Source organism: Neolamprologus brichardi, chromosome 16, assembly GCF_056152115.1.
Source record: "Neolamprologus brichardi isolate AB-2024 chromosome 16, ASM5615211v1, whole genome shotgun sequence".
Lineage (NCBI taxonomy): Eukaryota > Metazoa > Chordata > Actinopteri > Cichliformes > Cichlidae > Neolamprologus > Neolamprologus brichardi.
The window spans coordinates 7,674,906-7,698,034 of NC_142119.1; the positions used below are offsets into that span (position 1 = coordinate 7,674,906).

At 40.6% G+C, this 23,129-nt stretch overlaps 1 protein-coding gene across 5 annotated transcripts in view; it reads left to right on the forward strand.

The window, feature by feature from the left end:
- Positions 1-23,129, forward strand: part of lrp1bb (low density lipoprotein receptor-related protein 1Bb) — a 256,409-nt gene that overhangs the window by 51,630 nt on the left and 181,650 nt on the right. For 4 of the 5 annotated variants that reach the window (XM_087830079.1, XM_087830082.1, XM_087830080.1 and 1 more), the window contains exon 2: positions 18,484-18,603. The exons of the other annotated variant lie outside the window; for it this stretch is intronic. In XM_087830079.1, coding sequence (XP_087686205.1) covers positions 18,484-18,603 — 120 coding nt within the window. The remainder of the gene's footprint in view (positions 1-18,483; positions 18,604-23,129) is intronic. 5 annotated transcript variants of the gene reach the window in all.

Here is a 23,129-nt window from a genome sequence, read left to right on the forward strand (position 1 = left end):
GGAAGTCTCTAAGTCTTCTGAGGAAGAAGAGACGCTGACGGGCTTTCTTAACCAGGGTGTTGATGTGGCAGGACCATGACAGGTCCTGAGTGATGTGGACACCCAGGTATCGGAAACTGTCCACTCTCTCCACTGGCGTGCCACTGATGATGAGGGGTTTGTAATTCCTCACCTGCTTTGTGGTGAAGTCCACGATTTTGAAATATTTCTGCACTATTTCTGCACTTTATCCAATAACATTCACCTTAGAAACAAACTCAGTAAAGCTTGATTATTCTTTTGTTCCACATGAGACATTTAGACGTGTTCAAAGTTTGTTGTCATGGTTTTTGGCCTAAATTAGGAAACTAATTAGAGAACACTGAAAAGGAGCCCCATCAACACACCGTCCTTCAGTATGCAGAAACATGTCATTGTAGAATTTGGGGGTTTTTTGGTTGCCAGTCAGTGAATATGTTGAGTACCATACAAAGTACAAAACCCTCTCTTTAACTGTCATGCTTGAAAGCTTGAAAGCCTTCCTCATCTTTTCAAGAGCAGGGATTGCTATCATTTGTCTTGCAAAGCTTGAAAGCTTTCAGCTTCTTTTCTCAGCTGAAATTGCTGTAATTCATTGGACAATAAACAAGACAAAGCTGCTGTTTTTGACAGAATTGTTAGGAATGCCAGAAAAACATGTAGTAACGAAAATAAGACGCTGGCGTTATCGCAGACAGGCCGAAGTCGACCGATTATCCTGATGAATCTACGTCAGATAATGCGAGGAATGCAGCGGTAATGTTTAGCTTCTAGTTTTAATACTACTGCCTTAACTCTCTAAACAAGCTGAATATTTGCTGTTACTGTATGTAGAGAAAAGTTAAAGTATGCTAGTACCTGTATGTGTGTATTAAGAATGCCAGGTTGTTCAAACAGCAGCACGTTTTCTTCCATGAAGCGTCCCTTTTTGGTCAAATAGCTTCACTATTCATATACACATTACATGAGTTTTCTCTTCATCCTCCCTCTAGTGTACTTGACTTTTGAAAACAGGATAATAATAAAAAAAGCTCGTACTGTGTTTGACTCTCCATCTCTGACTGTATTTCATTAAAAATGCAGAAAGTAAACACGGCTTTCAAATCCACACCTGTGGAAATACCTGGTCTACAGGAATGAGCCGCTACAAGACATGTGTCTGAGCTGCTTAGACAGTGTTGTTGATGGTTGTTTGGCGTCTGCTCCCTCCTCGTTTTTATTTGCATGTATTGATTTGCTGTACACTTTTAAAATGTTGCAATAAACCTTTTAAACCTGTTTGGCTTAAAGCTGTGTTTAATTAAACAGTAAAGAAGAGCCGAAGAATGACGAGGCTGGGGTTTAATAACCATGCCTCTTAGTGAAGTTGGACAGCTCCATAAATGTTTCAGTCCTGCAGTTTTGGTGTATTTTGAACATTCCTGCTGATTGTGATGAATCTGCACAGAAAATACTGTTTGGAAAATAAAAAAAATCTCTATTTGGAAAAATTCTGTTGATGACAGAGAGCAGATTGTGACAGGCAAACAGAAATCAAATAAAATTACTAAAATAACAGCATGTCTTTATCCTGTCTTCCTTCTCTCACCCCAACCAATCACAGCAGATGGCCCCGCCCCTCCCTGAGCCTGGTTCTGCTGGAGGTTTCTTCCTGTTAAAAGGAAGTTTTTCCTTCCCACTATCCCCAAAGTGCTTGCTCATAGGGGGTCATATGATTGTTATTATTGTACGATCTACTGTACAATATAAAGCACTCTGAGGCGACTGTTGTTTGGTGCTGTATAAATAAATATAACTAAAATTGAATATAAGTAAAACGGTGCTCATCTTTACAAACAAAATCGCTCGAGACTCTGGGAGATATTTCCAAAGGTAATATAATTCTTTTAAAGTATTTTTCTCCATATCACATCAGCCACAGCGTTCAGATGCTTTTTTAAGTTAATCGAGTTTGGTAATAAAAATAACAACTTACTCTAACCTCCACTGTAAGAGAAAAATACCTGATTTAAATTATGCTGATATTCCTTTGACGTTTGTCTTTCTGTAAATCTTTGAGCGACCTTCAACAATGATATTTTTACATCTGCTTGTCATGTGTCTGTGGGTTGCTAGCTTACATGCATATGCACTACTGAAAGTGTTTGCATCACAGAAAATTGTTTAGCAGCTTTCAGAGTAGTTTTTAGTGTCAGAGCCAGCGAGGTCTGCCCCTCCCAGCTCAGCCATATTTTCCTTTACCCAACTAAGCTGTTTTTAGTGCCTGAACATAACCACTGAGTTAAAGTGACCCTAAAAAGTGCGAATACAAAGGTCCCAGCTGGTGGGCTGCATTGCTGGACCGGTGGTGTCAGAGCATTAACTGCAAAGGTCACTTTGTGTGTAACAGAAAGATGCAGCTGGATCATCAGCCACCTTAACAAAAACATTCGATAACCGACTGAGCTTAATGTTGGAACTTCAGATGAAGAATCCGAGTGTGTTTGTCACTTTATTTGGCAGGAGGTGTATCTAAAATAAATATTTATGCAGTAACGCCTTCAGTATAACCTAATTTATGAAACCAGTGAACTTGTAAAATGGGTAAGGGAGCAATGATAATTAGTATGAGGAAGTTCCATTAGCTGACACACATCACTTCACATTGGGATATGAAAGGACACGAGTACATACGAGTGTGTCCATGCATGAGATGAACTGATCTGCTGTGCTGTGGAGTTTCTGCTCACGTCCGCAGCAGGTAGTTCATAGCTGCATCTCAAGCGCTGACATTGATTAGCTCTCTCGTTTTGATCATTATTGTTAACAGCGGCTGCTCACAAAAATATTTACTCTATGTTACCGTGACAGCGTATCACTGCTACTGTAAACGACACAGTCCGACCTCAGAAACGGAGACATGAAAGAGGGCAAATGATTATGTTTTGGGAGTTTGTTCATTGATGACTGTGAGGACCACAGCGATGCGTAGCACACAGACACGCCTCACTGTTGACTTCATTGTTGTTTTTAGTTGTTTTTAAAGCCATTTTTGTCAAATGAAATTCTAATTTACTGCTCGGTGCTTTGCTACAGTAAAGTTTGTATTTATGTTTGTGCTGATGTTTAACAAGGCTCTTTAAAGGTCATGTAAGTTGTTTTACTATTATTTTCCCCCTAATAAGCTATCCTCATGCTTCATTTAAAAAGAGCATCTATGGTCCTGCACATATTAACCCAAATCTACAAGTTGCTGCCAGCCTTGTTCATTTGCTGCATAAAGGTCACACATCGAGTAATGAGGCGATCTGCACAATTCCACAATTAGACTTTGTTCTCATCAGTTTTGGGTGGCACTGCTGAACTCTTATTTTCTCACTTAATTTGACCTGAAAGGATATTTGAAAAAGTTAAAGGCTTAACGATTGACTGAACATTTATGCTTATTGGTGTGCTGTTAGTTTGTGGTCACATTTTTACAGCATTTATTTTCCAGTAGTGATAAATCTGTATTATTATTCACGATGAGTGAGTGAAAGTGGATCGAGTGAAGTTGTGCCTGTGTGCAGAAGGCAAACTCAGGGCTATTTGTTCTAATACAAAAACGATTTTTACCACGACACATCAAAAAAAGCGTCTCGTAACCTTTTAGTGGCGTCTGTCTGTTTTGCATGACGGGGCACATGGGATGGCCTTTTTCCCATTTTCCCTGTGCCACCTGAAGTCACGGAGGTGTAGCTTTCACGCTCGCGTTATAATCACTCGATAGTGGGGGAGGAGGAGACACTTAACAATTTCCCATCCCTCCACCTTCAGCATCGGACACACCAAATTGATTTTAATCAGGCAATAAAGCAGATCTGATCCTCCCTCTGTTGACTCACTTTCATGCCCCAAAGAGGCCGACCTGATCGACTTCTCTGATGGATTTTAGTCATAACTGCCAACAGCGGCATCAATACAGACAATCTCTTTCATTTCAGTTGCATTCAGAGAAGACTGGGGCTCGCTTGGTGTTTGCGGAGAGGTTTCAATAGTTTATGTCTCAAATACTTAGATCATTTAATCCCCGTCCTCCTGAGATGGATAAGATAAAAAAAATGCACATCTAATAACATCACTGTAAGTGTTTTTGTTTGAGTTTTGTTTGTGTAATTGCTGTTTCTTAAATAAGCATGGAAAAATATGACTACGGCAATGCTGGAACACTTTGCATGTGTAACGTTGGTTTAAGTATCTGTGTACTGCACACATTGTTAGTACTTCTTACAGTTGGTGTAAATGTAATTAAGGCTTAAGGGACAGATAATTAAAGAGCCAGCAGGAGTGTCCCTTCAAGAAGGACTTTATAGGTTTTACATTAAAACAGAAATTGAGAAGTAATTGTAGTTGGGCTGTATTATTGTAGGCTGGTTACCTTACAATACAAAGCTCAGTGGGTGACTGTTGTTATTTGGTGCTACATAAATAAAATTGATTTGAAACTATCTGACAGCAGCATGCTGATATCTAACTGTAAATGTCTAAAAGCAGTATTTTTTGATTTTGCTTAAAGCTGAATGAAAACTGAAAATATTCTCTTCTTGCCACCAAAGTTTTGCCTGCAGTAGACCAACATAAAATCCCCAAAGCTGTGATATTCAGAGACCCTCCTTGAAAAATAATTTCCATTTTAAAATGTGACCTTTATGCAAAGTTAAAGGGCAAACGCACCCTTCTGGTCCACCGGCCCATTGTCCTGTGTCCGTCTTGTTTTGCGCTTCAGATCATATCAGATTTATTTTACCCTGGAAACGTGCGCATAACCAGGGCCCTTCAAAAATAATGGGTATATGTGATAAAATTGTTGCACCGAGTGTGTAAATCCTGACGTTAGTTTCACATAAATATGTATGATGATGGAAATGGTTTGCATAAAAAAAGAAAAATACTGGAAAAGGCCAACGAGTGGTCACAGTTTACAAAAGCACAAATGCTGTTTTATCTTTGCTTTTTTGGTTCATTCAAGAATCTGCAGGGCCTTTCATACAAGCCTATAATACAGATCACACTACATATCTGCAGGGCAGAAGCTGCTCTTCCTGTCCCACAGCTTTGGAAAGGAATTGAGATTTTTGTCTCTTTTAGGAAATATTAATGGAGGCAGATTGTTTTTTGCTTGAGGCTGGGATGTGAGAAGCACTCGGCGTCGTTCCACGCTTTGTTTAACATGTAATAAATATTTCTTATCATTTCCTCACACTCATTACAGATACTAAACCACTTATATGTGCACTAGCATTAGCATTAGCAATATGATAACAGAGAGTCAAGATAAATTCATGAGTTATTGAAATGCTTCTATTGTAAAGGTTACAGGATGTACTGCAATAATAACAGCCTTGCTAATATGTACTGTGCAGTTGACTTTTATGGCTGTTAGAAGTTACAGTTAAATACTTTATTTCTTGGCTCTATTGTATGAAGATGGCAACAGCAAGAAAAAAAGTGAATTTTGCTGTAAAACTGTGACTCACTAAATCATAGCAGACGATGATAAACACAGTGCATCATGAACCCTACAGTGACTCAGTAAACCATAAATATTTAACCTAACCTTTATTTAAACCATACTGCACAACCAGTATGAAGACCATTTACTTCCTCATTTGCATTCTTCCATTTCCTTTCTTTTGTGTAATATAGTGTTTTTCCTCCTGACCTATCAGGGTATGGACTCCACTGCACGCCTAAAGGTGTGCTGTGGTTTCTGCATCAACATGTTAGCAACAGATCCTTAAGTCCTGTAAGCTGTGAGGTGGAGCCTCCATGTATTAGACTTGCTTGTCCAACACATCCCACAGATGCTCGATTGGATTGAACTCTGGGGAATCTGGAGGCCAAGTCGGCACCTCAAACTCAAACTGGTTGCTGTGATCCTCAAACTGTTCCAGAACCTTTCCTGATTTGTGGGAGGATGCGTTATCCTGCTGAAAGAGGGAGCACGGTGTATGTGCTCTGCAACATGCTTAGGTGGCAGTGGTCCCTATCAATAAACTTCCACATAACATTGCCTGGACATGGGCACCTTGACTGATGGAGCTCCATACACAACACACTGCCATTCTTCACCTTTCTACCAGAAACAGCATGAACTTTTTCTGGAATCTGAGCTACAGCAGCTCGTCTGTTGGATCGGACCACACGTGACCCTGTCGCTGGTTTACCACGTTCCTTCCATGGACCAGTTTTTGTAGAGTCTTACTGCTGCAGACTGGGAACTCCCCACAAGAGCTGCAGTCTTGAACCTGCCAATATCCTTCAGCTTGCCCATTTCTCCTGTGTCGAATACATCAACAAAGCACATTAACTATATTTATAGTGGTGTTGTACAAGCAGAGGAGGACAGCCGTAGTGATAGATGAAGCTATACTGAACATCAGGACATTTTTTTAGATAGATCGATGACACTGTACATTTCTTTATAAAAAGAGCTTTATGCATGAACAGAGGAATACTCGCGGGAAGCATTTTCTTTAGCCCTTAGTTCATATCCCAGTAAAACGATCACACCACTATCATGGCTTATAAGGCCGGTTTGTGTTGTGAGTAACATTGGAAGGGACATGTTGGAACAAGGCTAATCAGATCTGCGTAAGCTGACTCCCAGCTGTGCAGCTTTGCAGATTTCACTGATAACTAAAGTGGAAAACCTTAAATAAAGGGCAAGTCCATCTTAATCGCATGTTTCTATGGTCCAGTGGCAAGCAATGAGACAGAAATGTCACATTAGCCAAGTGAAGGGGTGTTTTGTTTTTCACTATATAAACAGTCAAACTATTGTTGCTGATTTTGGCTTCACATTAAATAATCAATTTTGGCTATGGCCACTTAAGAGGTTAAAATGTAACTAATATGTGATACTATGGAACAACATAATCGCTACACACGACTCTTATTAATATTCTTAGGCTTCGTTCACTCTCCAGGTCTTGATGCTCAATTCAGATTTTTTATTCAAATCTGATTTTTTTTTTGTCTGCTCGTTCACACTACAAATAAAATGTGACAGCAAACGCGCTCTAGTGTGAACGCTCAAAGCGGCCCGCATGCGCAAAAGACGTCACACACAACGCGCTCTGTTTAGACCCAGAGCAACAGTATTGTTTGACTGATGGCCTTAATATAAAGACTTGTTTCAAACTTTACGTTTCCCAATTTTTGCTTTAAGTTATTTTGTTATTTACATAATAATGTAGATAACCTAATAATGATCCTTATTGCTGATTTAGAGGAGCAGTGCTTCAAAGGATAGTTGCAGATTATACAGTATAAATAAAATGTTCACGTTTCTGTCTTCCCAACAGTTTCACTAACATCGACGCTGGATGGCCAGGAAGCGTTCGCGATGTCTTCTCCGGCGCTGATAGTTGGCGTCTGTCTTGTGTCGGTGACGTAAAAGACGTATTTAATGCGACATGACCGTTCAAACAGCAGTCGCTTTCTGAAACATCGGATATGTATCGGATTCAGTACCACATACGAAAGTGACCCAGATCGGATTTGAAAATATCGGATTTGTGCCGTTGACACTGTCATACCATGATCGGATATGGGTCGCATAGGGTCAGAAAAGTCGAATTTGATGCACTTTCGCCTGCAGTTTGAACGTAGCCATAGTCACTTGTGCCACATATGGCTGTGTGGGGTTCACAGAGAGAGACGCACTTTCTCATTCACACCCAAGTAATTTAACACGCATGTCTTTGGCCCTTTGTGGCACAGGAAGAAAGGCCAAAGTCCAGTTGCAGTCTTGTAAAACACGACCTTTTCAGAGGATTTTTAAAGTAATAAATATTTTTTTAGTAGTAGTGTAAGAAGAAGATGACTTCTTCTCTGTCTATCAGGTGTCTGTTGGAAAAAGTCTGTTGGATAAACTGAAAACAGCAGATGGGACGTCAGTCTTTAAGAAAATCCCTCCGTCAGTCATTTATCTCACATGCTTTGACTGTAAGCATTGTGCCCACAGCAGGATGAATGCCGTATTATGTTAGAGGAGAATCAAAATGTAAATATATATATAATCTTAATTCAGTCACTCATTGTTTTATCTTTTCTAACTCTTTAGCTGAAATAAAAAATGCAAACATACTGTTTTTGTGTTGTGTTTTTACGAGGTGATTTTGAATCGAAGTCGAGTGTGGAGTTGTTAAATAACGGTCGTCTCTTTGCACCGTGAGGAGGCCGGGAGGATGTGATCCCTCACAATAACAGCTTCACTCCACTCTGATAATGCTGTTTAATCTGGAGGCTACACCCAAGGCACCGACATGCCCACAGCCTCGCGGTGGAAACCTTGACTGGCACTTCACCCCTCAGTGATGACAAAAACCCGTCTACTTAAGCAGCTATTACTCCACCTGATTGGTAATCATGACATGGAGTGGGGCATAAATCTCTCACACTGCAGCTGGTTAAGATAGAGGTCTTTGAAGGAACACAGTGATTAGGTGACCTTGGATGGAGCACAGAAAGGGGGCCAAGCGAGGAGCGGCTTTGGGGGGTTGTACTTTTCTATTATTGGCGGTATAATGACACATTCTCATGCAAATGAAATTCACATACGCAGGTTACAGCCCATTTTTAAGAGCTTGAAATTACAGCTCCAAGCTCATCTTCATTTCTTACCCTGCTATTCATCCTCACACACAATCCTCTCACACTTACTGATTTAATTTGGACAAACTAAGAAGTTTTTCTTCTTCTGATAAATTCCCAAACAGCAGGTTTGCTGCATTGTTTACACAGTAAAAAACAATTAAAGGAAATCTGGCCTCACACTGAGTTAATACACCTAACAGCTTAAATCAGCACCTCTTCAACGGTCTTTGGAATTAATTTGCATCTGAAAAAGCCAACAAAGCTCTTCCATGTGGAGATGATCTCGATGTATAGTTTAGAACAAGAACATTAGTTTGACAGGTTACCCTGTGGGTAAAGTGGATGCGCTCATTCACAGCTGACACGTCAAATGTGAGGTCTGAATTCAGATTCTAGACATGCAGTTTGCAGGTTTTGCTAAGCTGAGCTTCTGAAACAGTGTCTATGTTTTCATTAAAAAGTTTATTGTGCTAATAATGCATTTATTAATCGTAATGTAAACATGTTATTCTAGCAAAATAAGGTTGTTCATGTCAATAAGGCAGCTGTATTTACAGATAGCAATGTGGATTTTTTTTAATGCCCCGGTTTCTCGGCTGGCATCACAGATTTCAACAGTCTGTCAGCTCAGGTGATGAAAATCATCGGATCGTCTCCGAGGTAGAGTCACAGAGTCCTATTTATAAGTTCCTTGCAGTAGAGTGAAGTGCACTCAAAATACTGGAAATATCTACTATATGTTTCTGATGTTTTCTGATGTTTCTGATGTTTGAATTTAAATTCATATATATGTTTTTGACACATGCATATTGTACCAACAAGCACAGCAAGTCAGACGCTGTCAGTCAGGATAACAAGGCAGTCTGCAGGGTAAACAAGGTGGCTTTTAGCAATGTGAGAGAAGAATCAAAGTGACAGTCACAGCAGTAACGTTGCTATTTAAACACGTGTAACAGCAGCGGCGTGCGTCTCTGTGTCGTCAGCGTGGGCTTTGATCACGCTTTAAGTTGCCCGTCTTTGTCATTAAGCAGCGGAGCTACGCAGGAACTCTGATTCTTGTAACTTTGTGACCACTGCTGCGGTCACCGCTCATGAAACAAGAGCCAGGGTGACAGAAAACGACATTAATAATCCTTTAAGCTCTTAAATTTCAAAAGATTACTTCTGGCTGTCATGTGGGTGCACTGCCACGCTGATCCATCTGCTAAGCGTTTCCTTTCCACTACTGTTAATTAGCCCAGTCCTCAAGACCCACTTAGCTTGCATGTTTTGCGCTGTAGACGTCCTGCAGACGGCTGCGCATCTGATCCAATTAAGAGCTACACATTCACCTGACACCTCAGTCAGATCAGGTGTGAAGAGCTCGGTTCTCGTTCAAATTGGAGACATTTACTGTAAAATCTTCACAGGCAATTATAAGACATTGCATAATGTCATGAGAAAGCACGGCGCGGCGCCTAACCCGAGTAAAAGCTTTAACATGCTCATCTTAAATAAATCAATCAATAAAATGGGTTTGAGAGAATTTCAGGAAATGAAAGAAATCCCCCAAAATCAAACCAATAAATCCCTGTAACTCAGCATCAGGTGAATTCATTCTGATTGTTGTTGGCGAGACCAGCACAGACCCGTCACAGTCTGATAAATCAGAGCTCGCTCACCTTAACCTTAGCGAGGATTCGGTTACTTTGACTTCACCTAACTGTTAGCAAATGTTTGTGCAATAAGACAGTAAACTCATCAAAACCCCACAAAGGAAATGAGAATGTTTTGAGAGCTGTTTTAATATGTTGTGAATCTTTTAATAACTGTGATAATATGAACAGTAATGATTGTTATCGGGATTCATTTCCCTCGCGCGCTCTTAATGTTATTGAAGTTGTAATGTATCAGATAACGTGTCAGATATCAACATCATTCATGCCTTGTTCACATAATTCTTGTAATACAGTTATTTCTTCATAAATGCATCCTCGGCGGTGGGATAAAAGGGTAGGAATGCAGCTTAAGATCGATCTCATGAATCATTCATTGTTTACTGGTGCAGGGATTTGTGCCAAGGAGCAGGAGGCCATTCCACCATTGTCTCCTAAAACTTTTCATACGGTGCTGCCTTTTAATAATTTGTTGACATGCCCCTGCTGTTGTTGCGAAAATAAAAGTGACCTCTCTCTGTAGTGAAGGTCAGGCGGTATCTAATGAAGGCCCCAAAGCCTACAGCATTGATTTCTCACCCGCTTCATGTCGAGAATGCAGAGCTGCTCAGCATCACCACAGGGGATGGCCGCGGGTACAATCTGGTGTTTCCTGGAGGCAGTTATGTGGTATCTCAGATTCTGTAAACATAATTATCTGTCTTAGTACATTATTATTTTCTCCCGTCTCAAACAAAGCTCTGTCTCAATCTGGCTTGAGAAAAACAACTTCTGGAGTCGAGAAAAATAAATTTAGGGCAGCGGATCGGACGTGCCCGTAAACGGGCGTGCGTGCGTCCAGGAGTGCTGCGACATTCTGCAATCGCTCATCAGCGAGCAGAGTCACGGCACTCTCTCGTCTTCATATGCTGATCAGATTTGACGCGGATGGCATTTAAGTCTAAATAGCACATGGCGTATGTCACTTCTAGAGATACGCTTGTAATAAAGATTCATTATGCAGGTGCGAGGCGTCATTGAGATGCATCGCACTACTTTGCATCTTTTGGCAGATTAAAGATATGAAGATTAAGGGAGAGACCGCATTATACTGTTGTTATGCTTAATAAGCTGCTTGGTTTGGCTCACAGCCCCACACTCATCCATAATGCATGTGACCTGCAGCCGGCCGGGATGCCAAGTGGACTCTGACGCTGTGAGACGTTTGAGATCGCTGATGTATGTGCGCGTCTATGGTCTCTATAACTCTGCGCACTCTGAGCACATCAGGCACAAACTTCCTGAGACCTTTTCCGGTTGTGACTTCAGCCCACTGCAGATCAAACCCGTGTCAGTGCGTTCACCTTCACCCTGTCACCATTTCATGGCTCCACAGAGCACTACCTGCTTGTTAAGTGCTGACGTATCGACCTTCTGAGAATACTGTTTCCAGGTCAGAGCCTCGACTGCGTAGGCTCTCTTCTCTTTATAGTCCCCCACTGTTAGTATAGATAAGTCTAAAAGAGTCGTGTTTTTCTTCCTCAGACAGGCATTCAGTTTTTGGTGATATATGAGATGGAATATTCTTGTGCTCACTGACTCTTCCCCTTTTTAAAATTTCATGATATTTCTGTAGCTATGTGGTAACCAGCCCGACTTTGTTATCCCTCCAAAGATTTGCTATTTTTAAAAAATAAGACAAACAAAACATAAAGCACAGAAATATCTCAGTTTTCATTCAGTATCGCCAACTCCGAATTTATCTAATTTGAGTGTACATGTTCTGTTTCTTTTTTCTCGGTGCTGATTTTGTTGTTTGTCGAGAGCAGTTACGCTGATCGCTTTTTTGAAGTTGCGGATATGAAGGCTCATTTGGAAGCAGACGTGGCTCTTATATCACACAGTCTTTGTACTTGTGCTGCTGACTGAGAGCCGTCATGATTTGGTGTCACAGTCACTCAGGTCTTTGTATTTATTCCTTTCATTCTTCTTATCAGCACTCACAGGATCAGTGGTCACAAAAAAGCCTCTTGTGTGTTTTTGACCAGAATCTTCCACACGCTCATGTTCGTGCATGCCAGCATATCTGCATGTGTCACTGACATGACCTCGACCACCTTAGATGTAGCATGGGCCCATTGCACTACCCTGTCCTGTCCAGAGGGGGAAGTAACTAATTACATATACTCAGTTACATTTACTTTTGGGAGTAATTTTACTGGTTCCAATTTCATTGTACTATTGTACTATATATGACTGTGCAATGACAATATACACCATATCTGTCACTGGAAGTATTTTACCCTGTTCTAATATGTGTATACCCGTATATTTGCCTATTACCTACTAGGTCTGCCACAATTAGTCGACTAGTCACGATTACGTCGACTATCAAAATCGTCGACGACTGATTTAATAGTCGACGCATCGTTTGAAGCTTTGTAAGATCACAAAAGACGCAGGAATAAGTAGTAGGATTTAAGAGTGTAATAACAGACTGAAACAGAAGATGGCAGCACTGCATGTACAAGGATGCCAGCTGCCGTTAAACCCCGAAGAAGAAGAAGCTGTGTCCCAGAATTCATAGCGCAGCCCAGCTTAGTTTCCAACAATGGCGGCAGCTAGTTAGTTTTAATATTACTCTTATTATTCTTTCTGGGTCACAAAATAAACGTTTAACATATTTTCAGGTGAGAATGTAACTGTTTAAACCTCAAATATCTGCTCAGTTTATCAAGACACCACATATTTTCAAAAGCGCTCCGATGTTTTCGGAGACGTCTGTTACCCACTAGCTCCATAGCTAGCCGGGGCCAAGGCTCACTAGAGCCGTGAGAACACCGGACTCCCGGCAAATCGTTTTCAAACCCACCGCTGTCTTTCGCTACTCAGGTTAAACATGATATATAAGTCACTTAGATAACTTAAAAATGTTATTGTTTAGCTTTTTTTAGTATTTTATTTGTTCCTGAGTAAATCAGTTTGGCTGAGATTAAAGTTATAGTTTTTACACAGCTGAATAAACGTCAAGCAGACAGCTGATTATCAGAAGTGTGAGATGCTCGAGAATATACTCCGGTGTCCTGTTATATTTTAGATAGCAAGGAGTTTATTAAACTTCACCTAAACAATCTGCAAATTTCATTAAAATTTAATAAACTCTCATCTTGTCTTTATTTTTAGTTAGCACATACCTTAAACACTTAAAGCTGTAAGCTAATGATAGTTATATAAGAGCAGATGCTGCTGGTGCAATAAGCTGCACGTTTTATGTCCAATGGATGATGATCTGATTAGTCAAATAATCGGTGACTAGTCGACTATCAAAATAATCGTTTGTGGAAGCCCTATTACCTACATTATTATTTATAATCATGTTATTTATATGTAGTATTTTTTTTTCTTTTCAGTCTTTCAAATACCAAAATTTGCACTAAACTTTATATTTCTGTCTGATTGTCTCATTTTTAAACCTTAAATCAGATGGTATGATCAGTACTCAAGTAGCTTTTTTAACTCTTACTTGATTAAAACTTGGTTGGGGTAGTTCTACTGTTACTCTACCACCTCTGGTCCTGTCACATTCCCACACAGCGTCCTGCTGAATGTAGCACCGAGTAAGTCGGATGAGCTGCGAGCAGCTTATTTAAGAAGCAGCCTCTTGACTAATAAATATTCCCAGATCAGCTTTTTCTGTTTCAGCTGTGCAGCAAAGCTGGCGTTAAATGCACCTTTTGCAGTCACGTGCTGCACTGCTGCTTTTATAACACAGGTTTGGTTGAACAGGCCTCTGGCTTAAGACTTATCCAGTGTACCATATTTTGAACTGTGTGTCTGATGCAACTGAGGGGATTATAAAGTCTTAGCAGTTTGTAGTTTACCTCATTGGAGTATAATATTGTTTAGAAAGATTTATAGAGGCCTAAGCTCTTGTGTGTGTCTGAATTTAATGGGAGAGAGCAAACAGGACAGTGGATGCCTTATTGCAACATGCAGGCTGAAGAAATATGTTGTGATGTCTGAGCGCTCATGCTACAGCATTTCAGGCAGAGTAATTGGCTCAACACTCCAGAATTCTTACATACAAAAAGGAAAAGAAAATGATCAATACAGGGTATAGACTACAAAAGACTGCTGGCTGGTCTTGCTTGGGTAGGTTTGCAAACCATCTTCTCTGTCTGCCTACCTCTTAATAACTCTTTCTTCCTCTAAAAATCTGGCACATTTCAAAGGCTCAATGCCTTTAATGAGCCACAGTGTTGTGCCAGTGCGGCTGCTGGTGTCTGGAATGAAGCTCGGAATAATGTTTCCCACTGCTACGGTAATGCAGCTCGTACGGCTGCGTGCTTCACCCGCAGAAGGTGGAGCTCACCTTTGTAAAATGTCTTTCTTGCTCCAATTTTGTTCTCCTGCAATCATCACTCCTGTGATGTGTGTGTGCGTGCATGTGTGTGTGTGTGTGTGTGTGTGTTACGCCACCAGCTTCTTATGAAAACACAACAATCTTCAGAATAGAAGAGGAACAAAAGAAAAGTGGAGCAGTTACTTTCCTTCAGTTGTGCGTTCGTCCCCCTGTTGTCCCCTAACAGCTGCAGGGATGGAGCAGCCTGTCAAGGCGAGCCTGTTTGGAAAAGCAGAGGGCAAAGATGAATTGACATAAGAGGTCATTTGCTTTGCTCATATTTGGCCCCTTAGCTTTGAAGATGAAGTGGCATGAAAGGAGGTAGAACATCAGTGGGTAACTGGGTTGCTCTGAGGTCCAGGGACAGCTTCTTTCATGGTTTCCATCACTAGCTGAGGAAATGGCCCTTCTGTCACCAGCCCTCTGCTTTTTAGGAATAATCAATTCAGCTCTGAAGGCATAGGAGACATCCTCTTAGAGACTTCGGCAAAGTGAGCGTGTCCCTGCCAACCTCAATCCCAGCATGTGCTTATTGATGCTTTACTATTTCATGTAAATAATGTCGTCGCAATACTTAGCTTTTATATAGTGTTTGGCTTCAGTGCACTGGAAAAAGAAAATGAGCTCATACTGTTAAATAATCCTATAAGCAGTTGTGTATAAGATCAAGAATGCATGTAGAGGAAGCTCCCTGTGGAGAAGAAGAGTGGAAGCCCAAATCTGAGAAACTAGTCAGTTAATTGGTTAACTGAGGTCATAAATGGGGGCCTTGGGAGATGCAGCGTGGATGGAAAAAAGGTACAAAATGTCCTGAAGGGGGAACAAAGGATCGCAGTTCTGACCACTAGGCCTACGAGATGTGTCACAGGAGCAGGGAACAAATGACCTGCTCTACAAACCATCCAGAGTGCAGGTGGGAATAGTAAGGAAGAGGAATAGCACAGGGGTAGACCACCGAGAGCTGAGCAGTGCTGGAAGAACTGGGAGAAAGAGGTGTGACGCACCACCAGTACCAAGTGACTGGTGGACCTAAGAGCAGAACACAGCGACTTCCCAGAACAAGAACTAGTCGTCCTCACAAAGGCAGACATCCAACAGCTGCAGGATGAAGAGCTGGATCTAACATCTGACATTATCCAAAACTGCTGGCTAAAGAGGCTAACAGCTCTCCATGACTGCACGAGTCACTACATGAGCACAGCTCAGAAAGCTAACACCAGAGAGCTCCTGGTTGGTAGAGCAGTACAGCAGGACTCTAAGACCAGGCCTCGATTCACTACAAGAAAGAGTGCGACTCACTGCCTCGTGCATGTGTGCTAATAACGTTCATCAGAAGCTCAGTGGGACTGTGGAGGTACAAAATGTCCCGAAGGGTGTTTCCAAAAAGGAAACTTCATAAAAACACTTAAGGTTATGAAAATGATTTTAGATTTAGCAATTCAATGACGCGTCCAAACAGCCAGGTCGCTGCACTCGCCGCTCCTGTGTCAGCGCAGAGCAGGCACACTGTGTGTCGTCGTCCCCCCCCCCCCTCACCCTGTGTGTTTAGATGCTGCGCCATGACTTAGACGCTTTGGGGGGGGGGGTTAAGTTGTTTAGATATTATTTATATTTTCATCAGTTGTTGTTTTTGTTGTTGAGAATTTTAATTGTAATTTTTGTATTATAGTTTGTCAACAGTTCTTGTTTGTTTTAGATTGTTTACTGGTTTGCTTTTTATTTATTTATTTTATTTCAGATTTTTCTAAAAAAAAATAAGTAAGTAAGTAAAATGTATTTTACTTACTGGCATTTTCTTTGTTGTATGCTTTACAACAAAGAAAATGCCAAATGAAAAGAATGTAAATACAACAAATAACAATGTAAAACAGTAAAATACAACATAAAAACAACAAATTAATCAAAAGCTTGCCTGTATAAAAATGGCTTCAGCTGATTTTTAAAAGCTGAATATTATGCAACATTCTTGTGCTCACTGACTCTTCCCGTTTTTAAAATTTTATGATATTTCTGTAGCTATCTGCTAACCAGCCTGACTTTGTTATCCCTCCAAAGATTTGGTATTTTTTAAAAATAAGACAAACAAAACATAAAGCACAGAAATATCTCAGTCTTCATTCAGTATCGCCAACTCCAAATTTATCTAATTTGAGTGTACATGTTTTCTCTGTTTCCCTTTCCTCGGTGCTGATTTTGCTGTTTGTCTTTGTCCTAATTATGTCCTGGGTTTTAACTATTTAGTAATAAAAAAGGAAACATCATAAAAACACTTAAGGTTATGAAAATGATTTGAGATTTAGCAATTCAATGACAAAAGTATCGATATCGGTGATACTAGCTCGTATTTACTGGTATCGGATCGATACCAGAATAAGCAGTATCGCGCACCACTGCTGCTTTCTTCCCTTAATACACGAAACTGTCATTTAAAAACTTATTTTTGTATTTACATGAGTAAGCTCTATTTTGAAAATTGTTTGATGATCTGAAAATGTAAGTGAGAAAAAGAAAAGCCAAAGAAACCAGGAAGTGTGTGTAACTGTGGTTCATCTAAGACTCTAATATGTAATTCATTTGATGATGTTGAGAGAATCTCAGTGACACCGGCTTACATGGAAATTATTTGTGCTGCTGAGAAATATTGAGCTCAGAAGGACAAAATAAAGACGATGTGCTGCCTGGACTTACCTTTTACCTGAATCTTAATTATTATCTTTGTTTAAGGTTTCAAGTGCTTTCATGTGTAATCTTAAAAATGTTCCCCTTTAAAAACTGAGAAAAGGACTTTGCACATATATAAAAAAAAAGGCCTTGATTTAAATAGTAAGATTTGAAATATTGCATCAGAGGGAATACGAGGAGCGGAATGGATGAGATGTTTGACCTTTTCAGATTTGTCCCTGGGTGGTGCATTTGCCGGAGGGTGCCGGGGGCAGCAGTGCGTTGAATTATCACTCCCACTGTTGAAACGCTCCAGACCTGATCCCCCACTTGCTTCACTCCCACCACTAATGGGTTAGGAACACACTGGGAAAAAGATGGAGCGAGCGAGCAGGAGGGGGAGTTAGAGCCTGTCTGATTGGCTGTGGGTTAAGCTTCGAAACAAATTGCAGCTTTCGCTCTGTGCTGAGGGGAAGTAACGGCAGGTCATATTGTGGTGTCAAATCTTTAGCGAAAGCTGGTGTCATTCTGCAGTATGATCGAACTGAGTCTGTGACAGCTACCGGCAGGAAGCATGTCAACGCTTTGATAGATGCTCGCTGTATTAAAAGGCTGTGATGACTTTTTAGTTGACTGGGCTTTCACTGAACTCCACACAATACCGAGAAGGCAAAAAGATAAGAACAAACTCGCCGAGTTGCTTTGTAATAGTTTTCCAAGTCACGAAGGACATCGCGTCTTTGTTAGAGCAGAGTAGCTGTCAAAACCACAATGCCTGGGCAGTGCCAGTTTTTTTTTCCTGTACAGAAATGTGTGGCCTCCTGTTCTGATAAAGAACCGCGGTCTGCAGACGACATGGCGCTGACTTAAGGACAGCTCTCTGCTGATTGTAAGCGAAGATGTGCATACACTCTATATATGTTTCTCTCGACTTCCTGCATTGATGATGATAATTCTGCGTGCAACAACGCCTCTGCACACAAGCATTTGCACTGAAAGTGACAGAAGTCACGTCGTCTCCATTCACTCCTGTTGTGTTGACACCCAGCGCATGTTTTCTGCTGAAACATGCATGTGTTTGCTCAGTACCATCACCTCATGCTGCATCTCTTCTGTCTCCTTCTCCACCCCTCTGCTCACGCCATCCAGACATCTTGTGTGACGTAGGGGAATTTCACTGTCACAACCATGACACCTGCGTCCCCGAGGACTGGCTTTGTGACGGCGAGCCCGACTGCCCCGATGAGTCCGACGAAACCGATCACGTGTGTAAGTTTCTCATTCCATCCATTTCTTACTGATGCACAAAAACCTGCCAGATGAAATTCTGCCATAATTCCTCATTTGATACAAAGTTTCATATTTGCAGACTCATACTAACAGCACACAACATTATCTGTGTTTTACCCAAAAAGGTAACATTGTTTTTATTTATTTGTTCCTGTGGTTTCCTCCGTCATGCAGCTTTGGTGATTCTGACGAAACTTATAGAAACAAAAACATAATTTAAACACATGAAAGGAAAAAAATGTAAATATGTGATTTAAATCTATGATTTGAATCCAGGTGAATTTGACTGTGGATGTCTGCTACGGGTTGTGAAAGTATGCATGCAGCATTTACAGTCACATTTGACACTTTGACTCATTTTGATGTGACTGAGATAAACTGAAGTTGACCACAGCTGCAGATCGACTCTGTGCCTCCTTGGATTTCTGCCGCTTTTGCGATTTCCTCTGGATTCTGTGGTTTCTTACTGCAGCTAACAGTCTTGCTAGCTGCATGTGATGTGGCAGCACTGAACACAGGTGTGAGCCTGAGTTTTGCTTTTCTGTGTTGGGCTGTGATAAACTGGTGACGTGTCCACGGTACCTTAATTCTTACCTAATATATCATGCCATTCTCTCAGCACGCAACAGTGGGATAGTTGGAGATATCTTCTGTGGGACCAGTACTTTTTAAATTAACGCGACACATCACCAGAAACGCTCGTCCCCTTTAAATTCAGTTAAATAGTGCATGTAGACATTCATTTGTCTTGCAGATATGCGAGTGCTTGGTGCACTGCTGTGATTACTCACCGTCTTTAGTGTGTTATTCTTAAATGCAATGATCTCTGTTTACAGAGGTGACAGTCCAATGAACTTATCTGGAATATGATTTTTTAAGAGCTAATGGAGACGTGTCTGATCTAGTTTAAAACAAAAACAGCGATCACAAAGCAATTACTTGGTGGGATTATTGCAAGTGCTGCATGCAGACGGATATGAAGAATCCGCTTTTCCCATCCCAGCACAGTCGTGCAAACCTTCATTTATCTTTCACATCTGATTGGTTTATGTATAATCTCTGGGGCATTGTTATTTACAAACATATATTATCTTTAATAAAGAAACGCAGCAGCACGTTCGCAGTACTGTGACATAGATGTGTCTTTGTAAATGATCGCGACGCTGTAACGCAGCTGAAAAAGGTAGCACAACTAAATTATTAACATTCAGCCCAGGTTCCTCATCAGTGTGAGTTATCGGGCATAATTAGGACTTTATAGTTTTGGCAGTGACATCTGTGTATAAATTGTCCACAGCGCGCAACAATTATTTATGCCCTCGCCTGCAAGAGGTCGTGTATCATGTAGGCTTCTCGTAGCTGCTCTGCTTGTTGCAGAGGAAGATGAAGGACCTGATTACGTACGTCTAAATTAAATAATTACACTTAGCAGATGTTCACAGCTGTATACGTGCTCGCTAATGTACAACAGTGCGTACGCAACAGAGATGTGGTCTGCTGAAGAAACTCGCCTGCCTCTGTGCATGCTGAGATAAAGCAACAGCCCTCTGACATTAGACATGATCAGAAAGTACAGACGGGACCTCGTAGGATGGATTGTCTTTCTCAAGATAGAAAAAGTAAAAGCAGATAGCATGACATTTACTGCTGTCTCTTTGTTGATAAAGTGGATTGCTGTGGGGTTTTCTGTGCTACATATATAAGTCAACCTTTAATATCTCAGACACGGCTTATTGCCTTTTTCTAAACACATCACCACCATTATTTCCAGTTGTGTAGGAGAGCATGAAGCTTTGATTGCTACAGAAGCTACAGACTGTTCCCTTCCCTCACCACATACGTTAGCTCTTTTTGTTCCTTCGCTTGCCTCGTGATTTGAAAGATGCTTTCGTTGTTGATGATGGCCGGCGAGGCCCAGCGAGCCGTGTGTGGTTGGGCTGTGAGGGCAATTGTCTGGAAAAAAACCAGGACTGGATGTATACGTCCCTAAAAGGAAGGAAGATCATGACAGGAGTCGGTGAGTGAATGGTGGGTAAATGAGAGACTCTCCTTCATTACTGAACAAGAGCCTGTAATCATACCTCTGTCGTGATTCAACGCAACATATGATTGGACAAGATGGGGAACAAAATATTTTACATCAACAGAACTGAACAAGCTGCCAGCTAGGGCTGCCACAAATGATTATTTTGATAGACGACTAATCAGATCATGGATCCACTGGACGTAAAACGTGCAGCTTATTGCACCAGCAGCATCTGCTCTTATATCTATCATATCATACTATCATTAGCTTACAGCGTGAAGTGTTTCAGGTATGTGCTAACTAAAAATAAAGACAAGATGATGGTTTAATAAACCTTTAATGAAATTTGCAGATTGTTTCGGTTTAATAAACTCAGCCGTCTGCTCCTTGCTATCAACTCTTCACAGCTACATTCTCGCCTGAAAATTAAACGTTTATTCTGTGACCCAGAAAGAGCAATAAGAGTAATATTAAAACTCAGTAGCTGCCGCCATTGTTGGAAACTGGAATTGGCTGGGCCGCGCTATGAATTCTGGAATAGGTTGGGCCATGAAGGATGCTCCCGACCCATCCTTCAAATCTGGGGACATGAAGGACGCATTTGTCGGCCTCATTTGGAGGAGTCTTCGAATTTGGACAGCCTTCGTCACGTCGCTGTGACATAATTGGCCTACAAATGTGGCCTCGAGAGGATGCGGCCTGAATTTTTTTTTTTCCAAACCTTTATTTAAACATCAGTACAATACAAAATGGAATTAAACAGTACCACAATAATGGTGTTGTACTTACAAAAGAATTGTATGCATAGATAAACAAATACAAGAACAGTATTCAGAAACAACAATATAAATATGTTAGGGGGAAAGTAACTGATCAAGCCAAAGAATAAAGTGATTGAAAGATCTTGATTTTTTCACAAACAATAGTTTTTATAGCTTTTGGGTTAGTGGAGTTCTTAATTGAGTTAAGATACTGTTCAAGTTCAAAGGAGAATACATAAAAAGAGGGATGTCTTCCTAAACATTTGGACTTATGAATATGAAATTTAGCCATTAAAATTAACAAGTTAATCATATATCTGTTATCAAAGTTGAATTGTTTTTGGTTTTTGTGTAGACAAATTTCCAAAACAGTACAAATCCTTTAAATATATTTTCTGAAATAAAAACACATAAACTCTGCCAAAAATCTTGTACAAGGTTACAAAACCAAAAAAGATGTATAGTAGATTCCTTGGAAGTTTTACAAAAGCTACAGCTTGTATCAATGTCTAATTTGAATTTGCTTTCAAGATAATCTTTAGAAGGATAAATTCTGTGTATTAATTTATAAGAAATATCTTTAATTTTGTTGGTAATTAAAAACTGATTAGGGAGTCTCCAAACTTCGTTCCACATAATGCCATCTGACAGCCGGTTCCAGAAAAAAATGACATATGGTAGCGTGGTTTATGGTACTCTGAAATAAAGCTCTGATCGATTTATTGTTGTTTTTAGGTTGCTTAGAAAAGCAAATCTTTCCAACAAAAGTTTGTATGGGTGATGCCAACGGCCTGTGGAATGAAGTAATATTAGGTTGATTCTTAAACAGCATACAAACCCCTGATGGTATTGATCCAAATACTTTTGTATAATCATGACGATTTATAGCTAAATTGAAATGTAAACAAAATTCTTCATAGGAGAAAAGCGTACCATTTGAATCAAATAATTGGTTGACTAAAACAATGTTATTCCTAAACCAATGCGGCCTGAATTTAGAAACAGCTACGATACGGAACACAGCTTCTTCTTCTTTGGGGTTTAACGGCAGCTGGCATCCGTGTACATGCGGTGCTGCCACCTTCTGTTTCAGTCCGGTATTACACTCTTAAATCCTACTACTTATTCCTGCGTCTTTCAGGATCTGTCAAAGCTTCAAACAAGACATAATCGTGACTACTCGACTAATCGTGGCAGCCCTTCTGCCAACAAGTGTCATGTTTATAAGCTAACCACCACCACTGAGTAAGGCCCCACTCAGTACCTGCTTCCTCCATTTAATAAGCAAAACAGAACAAAACTTTCAAAGTGTTTTACATTACAATCGATTTTAAACTGAAAACCCAGTGAGCATTGATGAGTTTTACTTCATGTAAGATGGGCACACTGGGCCCCCGCTGGCTGCTCCCAGCAGACGTTTGATAACTTGTGTGACTGGCTGCTCTGCCACCTGTGATCCCTGTGTTTAGGTTTAAATATGACAGATACAACATGGGCCGAGGCTTGTGCTCTAAAAAGACAATCAATTATGTTTTTGGTTTGTGCTGGCACTTTTTGTTTGCTTTACCTTGCAGAAATAAGACCTTGCATATTCATCTAAGGAATTTTGCGTGGCTCATTACAGTGGATTATCCGTTGATAGAATCCGGATTAGATCAGCTTTGCCTTACAAACAAAGACACACGATTGGAAAGTGCTCTGCCTTCTGAAACGACAGC